The 8,004-nt window shown below is 52.7% G+C and overlaps 1 protein-coding gene across 2 annotated transcripts; it reads left to right on the top strand.

Moving 5' to 3' along the window:
• The first annotated feature begins 979 nt into the window (after positions 1-979).
• On the top strand, positions 980-7,973 carry IL4 (interleukin 4). 2 transcript variants are annotated; one of them, XM_012651318.1, is made up of 4 exons: positions 980-1,179; positions 1,449-1,496; positions 5,231-5,407; positions 7,872-7,973. In XM_012651318.1, exons 1-4 carry the CDS (start codon positions 1,045-1,047, stop codon positions 7,971-7,973), a joined length of 462 nt encoding a protein of 153 aa, XP_012506772.1. In that variant the 5' UTR covers positions 980-1,044. The 2 variants fall into 2 exon arrangements, with proteins under 2 accessions (XP_012506772.1, XP_012506774.1); XM_012651320.1 differs by lacking the exon at positions 1,449-1,496 and having other exon boundaries at positions 1,045-1,179.
• Positions 7,974-8,004: the final 31 nt, after the last annotated feature.

Genomic DNA, 8,004 nt, shown 5'->3' with positions numbered 1-8,004 from the left:
GTTGTATTTTTTTTTTTTTGAGACAGAGTCTTGCTTTGTTGCCGGGGCTGGAGTGCCGTGGCGTCATCACAGTTCACTGTAACCTCAAACTCCTGGGCTCAAGCAATTGGCTACAGGCGCACATGACCACACTGGGCTAATTTTTCTATTTTTCAGAAACATAGGGTCTCGCTCTTGCTCAGGCTGGTCTGGAACTCCTGGTCTCAAGCGATCCTCCCGCCTCAGCCTCCCGGAGTGCTAGGATTACAGGGTGAGCCACCGCGCCCAGCCTTAGGTTCCATTTTAAAAAGTGGTCATTGCTAGAGGGCCGTTGGCACAATGGATAAAAAGTGGTCATTCCTGAAACCCCAGCAGAGACACGCCTGGCCCAGGGCCTCCTAGGTAAAGGGTAAAGACCATACGAACCTGAGGGGACCCCAACTAGACCCGACCTGATGTCATCTCTTTCCCCAGAGACCTCAACTGGGAAGAACGTCATGTCCCAGTGTCAGGACAGGAGACGGTCTGTGCCCGTTGTTCTCCTCTCCACGACAGAAGAGGTTCTGAGATGCCACCCGTTACTTGGAAGAAGCCAGGTTAAAATACTATTCAAGTCGAACTTTCTTGATATTACTCTCTCTTTCCCCAGGAGGCCTGCACTAGAACAAATTCGGACACCTGAGGCCTCTTCCTTCTGTGCAAAGCAAAAAGCCAGCAGCAACCCCCAAGCTGATAAGATAAATCTGAAGAGCAAATTATGGTGTAATTTCCTATGCTGAAACTTTGTAGTTAATTTTAAAAAAAGGTTTCATTTTCCTATTGGTCTGATCTCACAGGAACATTTTACCTGTTTCTGTGAGGCATTTGTTCTCCTGGAAGAGAGGTGCTGATTGGCCCCAAACGACTGACAATCTGGTGTAATGAAAATTTCCAATGTAAACTCATTTTCCCTTGGTTTCAGCAATTTTAAATCTATATATAGAGATATCTTTGTCAGAATTGCATTGTTAGCTTCTCCTGATAAACTAATTGTCTCAGATTGTCATTGCAAACAGAGATCTATTAATGGGTCTCACCTCCCCACTGATCCCTCCTCTGTTCTGCCTGCTAGCATGTGCCGGCAGCTTCGTCCACGGACACAGATGCGGTGTCATCTTAACAGAGAGCATCAAAACTCTGAACGTCCTCACCGAGAGCAAGGTGAGTACCTATCTGGCACCATCTCTCCAGATGTTCTGGGGATACTGAGGGCTTTTCTAGACCATGAGAAGAACATCAGGGCTGCTGGAGAAGTTGAAGTTGGAATCAGTAGCTGGCATCAGCGCAGCGAGACTTCTCCCCGACACTCCTTCTGGAGGGAGCGTAGGAAGTTTTCTCAGCGGGAGGGAGTGAGAGACACTCGTCGAGGATTTGCATGTCCAGCGGGCGGTTAACTCTGTCTCTTCTCTCTCGTTCCCGCCTGGGCCCAGACTCCGTGCGCCGACTTGACGGTAGCAGACGTCTTCGCTGCCCCCAAGGTAAGAAGCCTCCCGTGGTCCGCTGGGCGGGCGGGTGACTCGGGGAGCAGCGCCATCCACAAGTGGGGGCAGGTGTAACTTGTTTAGTGGAGAACGAGCCGCACAAATTGACTGTAATACGTTAAATGTTTTCGAAGGATGAGAATTCTGATCTTTGCTCTTAAGCATGATGTGATGTTTCTGGTTTCACCTGAGTTAGAAGATGGGTAGTAGAAAGCTCAGATTTTCTAATTCTAATTCAGATCCTGGGCAAAGAAAAGCTCTCCAGGGTTTTGCCCAGCGCTCGGCATAGCACCTGGAACATAGGAGATGTTCGATAGATGCCTGTGGAATGAGAGCTTTTCTGGCCCATACATTTCTGAAAAACCAGATGCTCTCACAAAAGCAGATATTGAGATTACAGGTTGAAGGAGCTTTCATTTTGTCTAAGAGACTTCCTATGGCAACAGAAAAGGCATCGCCAGAGCCCCTCCTCTCCCACAGCCTGGTCACCGAACCGCCCCCTGGCTTCCAGGGCCAGTGGTCCGGAAACCCTCAGCTTGCTCTGTCCTGCCCAACTCCCCTCCAGCTGGGCCCAGAACGGCCTCGCGGGACAGCACCCGACACGCCCCCCTGGGCTGCTGGGCATCTGTCTTTCTGCTCCTGTGCGTCTCACCCCCGCCCTCCATCTGCAGTGGGAGGAGATAGATTTGACAGCTGATAGTACGTTTTCTCTGACAAACACATGATACAGCGTATCGATAGCTTTGTGCACTGCAGTTCCTGTTTTCATGGAAACACACAACTGAGAATGAAAGCCCCAAAGCCTCAATTTACCAGTGGTCTCCTAACTACCTGCTTTCCACCTGAACTAGAGGGGACGCCTTGGCCAGGAGCGAAGCCCTGAGGGTCGGGCAGGGTCGCGCTCCGGTAGCCCGGCCACAGAACGGGCCCTTCCTACTCCATGGGGAAAACTGCTCTTCAGGCTGCTCTTTATCTCATTTCATTAAAGATTATCCCAGGAGCCTGACACAGGAAGAGACCCTGAAGGACAAATACATGCACACACACGTGCACACACACGCATACACAATTTATATATATACACAAAATCTCCAAGTCCTCCCAACCCAGGACTCCAGCCAGGAGTCCCTGGGCTGCTCTGGGCTCCAGGTTGCTGCTCTGCTGAGAGGCTCTACCAAAGCCGAGGGAAGGGGCCAGCTCACCAGGACCCGGCCCTGGAGGAAGCGCCAGGGCTGGAAGTGGGACTGCGTCTGGTTTCAGCCCCAGTTCCGCCGTTGCCTAGCTGTGGCCTTTGGTGAGTCTTCACACCCCTTTGCCTCTCAGTTTCCACACTGGAAGATCTGAAAGTGATTAGAAGGTGATTTGGAGGATGATTGGAATCCAGCTCTTGCGTCAGTGGAAAGTGTTACTGTCAGATGTCACAACGCTGATCAAAAGCCCACACTAGAAGGAGGTCTGCCCCTCACGGGAGTGTCCGGAAGGGGCTACCTGGGAGATTTCTTCTGTGGCAGTGACCCTGTTAGAGTTCCAACTGGCTCTTGACCAGCCTCATTTAGGACCATGACAATCCAGCCCTACTGGCCTTGTCCCAGTGCTGACTCCCTGCCTTTAGAATGAGTTCTTTTAAAGTTTTTCCATTTGATGCCAGCTCTTTTCAATTCCTATTTTGTCCTAATTACCTTTAGAAAGTCCTTTGACTAATATCTTTAGATGGCTTTTTCCTATATTATGTGGCCATACACTGGTCAAACCTAACAGGCAGTCTAATTCCTATGCTCCAACCGAAAGCTTCAGAAAGTCTCACTAGGTTTTGGTGGGAAAATAAGCAAAGGGGCTCTTCTTTGGACCTTCTTGAATCTCACTGTTCTCTCTGCAGCATCCTGGTGTCTGCCCACCTCTGACATAGGGGTGTCTGCGGCCTCCTCACCACCCCTTGTCCTCCCCACCTGGACTCGTCCCCAGAGCCCAGAGGGGTGCGGTGATTGGTGGGAGGTTTCTTGACTCCCAGAGCCCAGAGATACCGACACGGCTCTTAAATTTCCAACTGAAATCAGGGACCACGAGTGACTCTCAGCAGTTCATTAAGTGAATGTCCTTCCACCAGCCCTGCCCTTGGGACATCAAGCCCCGCAGGGGGAAGGGGGAAGTTCCTGTGGTCTGGGGTTCCGGTGCCTCAGTCTAGATCTTCCCAGAAAAACCTTAAAATAGGAAGTGCCCTTCTAGAACTTAGCCTGCGTAAATAAGAGATGAACACAAAGACTTACACAGATTACTCACAGCCACATTATTTACAGAAGCAAAAAACGACGACCACAGGGCATTGATAATCATGGCGCAGCTATGCAGTGGGTTTCTACGCAGCTCGCAATCCCGTGTTCATAAATACCATTGAATGACTTAAGAAAATGCTTATTGTGTACGTTAAGTGTGAAAGGGTTACAAACGGTATTAACAGTTGATGCCAATTTTGAAAAAAAAAAGTATTAAGAAAACATGGGAAGATGTTTACTAAAATATTAACTGTAGTTATCTCTGACTGGTGGGATGAGTGGATTCATTTTTGTTGACTACATATTACCTTTATAGCAAACACATATTACCTTGATTATCAGAAAAAATATGTAACTGTTAAGAACTTTAAAGCTCCACAGTGTGTCTCACATAAGCCCCCCGGGATCTCGTCACTGCACGTTCTGGTTCAGCAGGTCCGGGGTGCAGCCTGCGAGTCTCCTTCCTAACAAGCCCCCAGGTGATGTCCGGGCTGCTGGGCCTGGATGCTTAGAGTAGCAAGGGACTAGCGTGTCCGGGCCAAGGCCAGAGAGAGCTTTCTTCATCTGAACTGCATAAGGAAGTGGCTCAAGCTGGGACCGCTCTCCAGGCTCTGTGCCTTTGTTCTCAGTGGAAAACGGGGGGGACGCACCAGGCCTGGTTCCCAAGAAGAGTTGTCTCCCCACTTGTGCATTCCCTCTTCGAAGCCAGCGTTCCTAGAAGGAGCCACGTGGCCAGGCCACAGCAGAGCGGCGAGCATCCCAAGGAGGCCCTGACCAGGCACCACTTGAGGCCAAAGGGCCTCGCCAAGGCCCAGCGCAACGGCACCCTGTCCCAGAAGCCTCCCTGATCTCCCCAGGCCAGACTCCTGGAGCACCTGCCCCTGACCTGGGCACTTACCTCTGCTGTATGGGGACACGCCTTACCTTCTCGCGTGGACCGTGAGCCTCTACACACGCTGCCATCTCCCACGGGGAGGGCCGAGCGGGGAGTGCCGCCCACAGCAGCAGTGTTCAGGCCACAGGATGCGGGAGTTCCAGGGAAACCTGGACTTTAAAACCTTGTAGGAATGAAGCAGAATCCGAGTAAGCTCACGTGGGCACTTTCCATGAGAGAATAGCTCACACGGAATAAAGACAAAGACCCGGGTGTAGGGACGGATGTCCCGCGTGTCCCCACTCTGCCACTTACCTGGCGGGGCAGCTTTATTCAGGCCCCTCTCAGCACAGCCCTCCAGGGGGAGGAAACGGGGAGCTCTGGGGAGAAGCTGCCGCATTTGCAGGGAATTGGGAGTTGTGCGTAGGGGTCTGTGACAGTGACCGGCACCCTTGGTTCTGTGGGAGACTCGAGCAAACTCACCTTCTCCGTTTGTCCTCCTGGAAGGAAGGAATCAGGTGGAAAAATCTCCCTCCTGTGTCTGAAGTGAGCGAGCACACGGCTGTCTGTGGCATTTCTCTTTCCAGAACACCAGTGAGAAGGAAACCTTCTGCAGGGCGGCGACCGCGCTCCGGCGATTCTACAGCCAGCGCCAGGACGGAGTCTGCGGGGGCGCGGCTGCCTTGCCGCGGCTCCACAGCCACCCGCACGTGATCAAGCTCCTGAAAGGACTGGACAGGAACCTCTGCAGCATGGCACACGCGGTAAGCTGCGCCGCACTCCTGGTGAGCCGGCAGCTTGTCCTCACACGCGGCAGCCTCGCTTCTAACCGCTCCTCCTTGGCGGGCGCGGCGGCTCACACCTGTAATCCAGCAATCCAGCATTTCGGGAGGCTGAGGTGGGAGGATCGCTTGAGGCCAGGATTTGGAGGCTGCAGTGAGCTGTGATCACACACGACACTCCAGCCTGGGTGACAGAGTGAGACCTTGTCTCTTAAGAAAAAAAAAAAATTTCTCCTTATGAGTCACGGTACTCTTGATTAATCAACCCATTCATCTAACGAGTACTCGCTGAAGCTCTGCAAGTGCCAAGCACCATTCCAGGCACTGGAAGTGCAGCGTTAGAGACAAGCAGGCAGAGTGGAATGCTCTCGTGGAACGTTCCACTGGGGGAGGTAGAAAAAAACACGTGTAATCCGATGTCCAGTAGTAGTAAGTGCTATGGAGAAAAATACAGGAATAAAGAACCTAAAGGTCACAGGGGAGGGGGCTGACTTAGGAGTTGGTGATGTTATCTGAGCAGATATTTGAATTAAGAGAGGGAGAAGCCCGTGACCAACTGGGGAAAGAATATTCCAGGCAGAAGGAACAGCTGTGCCAAGGCCCTGAGGTAGAAACAAGCTTCATGGGCTCACAGCACAGCAGGAAGGCCCGTGGGGCTGGATCAGAGTGGGCAGAGGGGACTGTCCCAGGAGATCGGCTCACACGAGGCTTTTGGACTCAGCTCCAAGCATGGTGGGAAACACCTGCAGAGCTTTGAACAAGGCCAAGACTAGGGCCTGATGTCTGTGATTTAAAATGACCACTCTGGCTACTGCCTGGTTAACGGACGGGACAGAAGCACAGAAGCAAGATGTCCTGCTGGGAGGTGCCCACCGCAAACCAGGCTGGGGATGACGGTGGCTTGGACAGGGTGGAAGCAGTGGAGGTGGTTAGATCTGGGATATAACTAGAAACAGAGACAGAAGGATTTGTTGACAGACTGGTCATGAGGGTGAGAGACGGAGGAGCAGAAGGTGACCTCTTGGGGATGGTCGGTGCTGTTTACAGAGACATGGAAGACCGGGGACAGAGCAGGGCTGGAGGTTGCGCAGAGGATCCAGGTTCGATTTTGTCTGTAGTGAGTGTGAGGTGCCTGTTGGATAGCCAAGTGGAGATGCTGAGAAGATGCTAGAAAAGTCTGGATCTTAGGGGAGAGGTCAGAACTCGCAGCAGAGAATGGAGAGTCCTCAGACAGATGCTATTTAAAGCCTGAATGACAGAGACAGGGAGAGACCCAAGGCCTGAGCCTAGAGGCCTCCAACGTAGGCACGTCAGGAAGAGGAGGGTCAGGAAAGGAGGCTGAGAAGTGGCAGCCAGGGAAGTCGCACAGCACTGGGGAGTGTGGCCCAGAAGGCAGGTGAAGAAGCTCTTCCAGGAGGAAGCGATCACCCGTGTGGAACGTCCTGCAAGGTCAGGTGAGACGAAGACTGAGAAGGGACACTGGGCTCAGCATGACGGAGGTCGTGGGCGATGCTGGTGTCAAGGGGGCTGGGAAGGAAGCCGACTGCAGCGCTCACTAGAGGACGGGGAGGGGACAGGGGAACAGAAGGGACAGCGAGTGTAGGAAACTCTCTCGAGGTGTTCTGCTGCAAGACTGTAGGGAAACAGAGCAGCCGAAGGGCAGGTATGGCACGAGGGACGCGCTTTTCGGGTGGGCGCACACTCGGCACGTTAGTGGCCGACGGGAACGATCCGGTGGAGAAGGGAGAACCAACGACACGGCAGAGAGGGAGAATAATCAGAGGGCGGACGTCCCTGCAGCCAGGCGACGTTGTCTAATCCTGGGTGGAGAGCAAGGCCTCTGCCCTGTCCTGGGCCTGCTGCCTTACTCACGAGGCAAGAATAGGGCCTGACACGACATACATTCTCCTCATTAGTTCTCTCATGTCATGAAGTGGGCAAGGAGGCAAACGATCGCCCCCACTTACAAAAGAAGCAATTGAAGCTTTTATAAATTAAGGAGTTCATTCCAAACAACGCAATTAATGAGCAGCACGCTGAGATTCAAACCGAAGCAGCGCCTGCTGGTAGGTGTCTGGACTGTGTCCCACCGTTAGGGCCACTGGGCTGTGGCGCTGCCGTTTAACGGGCAGGTCTGAGCCTGCGCAGCCACGTCCCTCCCTCTGAGCAGCACCTGGCTGGGACCAGAGACTGCGGCAAGCCCTGAAGGCAGACAGGCAATGGTGGTGCAGTGACCATTTCTAGAAGCGTAAGTGGCATGTACCCAAAACAGGCACATCCTGCTGGCCTCGTGGCAGCATCAGACTCCTCAGCAAGCTGGACTGGAGGCCCTGGTTTGACAGTCGTTCGGGTGGCAGGTGCCGGAGTGGGCTTGCTCGGGTAGACGGGCGTGACAGCAAAACTCAAACGCTGACCCGTGTAAGCTAATGAAATGTTTCTTTTCTAGAGCCACTGTCCTGTGAGTGAAGCCAAGCAGAGTACACTGAGAGACTTCTTGGAAAGGCTAAAGACGATCTTGAAAGAGAAATATTCAAAGTGTCGGAGCTGAATATTTTAATTTATGAGTTTTTAATAGCGTT

The sequence above is a fragment of the Propithecus coquereli genome, unplaced genomic scaffold (genome assembly GCF_000956105.1).
Source record: "Propithecus coquereli isolate 6110/MARCELLA unplaced genomic scaffold, Pcoq_1.0 Scaffold353, whole genome shotgun sequence".
NCBI classification, from domain to species: Eukaryota; Metazoa; Chordata; class Mammalia; order Primates; family Indriidae; genus Propithecus; species Propithecus coquereli.
This window is presented reverse-complemented; position numbering and strand designations above follow the sequence as displayed.

Excerpts from the sequence above, each read along its gene's own strand:
- IL4 (XM_012651318.1), top strand. The coding sequence starts at position 1,045 with ATGGGTCTCACCTCCCCACTGATCCCTCCTCTGTTCTGCCTGCTAGCA. Across the intron at positions 1,180-1,448 it reads ACGTCCTCACCGAGAGCAAG|ACTCCGTGCGCCGACTTGAC; the intron begins GTGAGTACCTAT and ends GCCTGGGCCCAG. Across the intron at positions 1,497-5,230 it reads ACGTCTTCGCTGCCCCCAAG|AACACCAGTGAGAAGGAAAC; the intron begins GTAAGAAGCCTC and ends TTCTCTTTCCAG.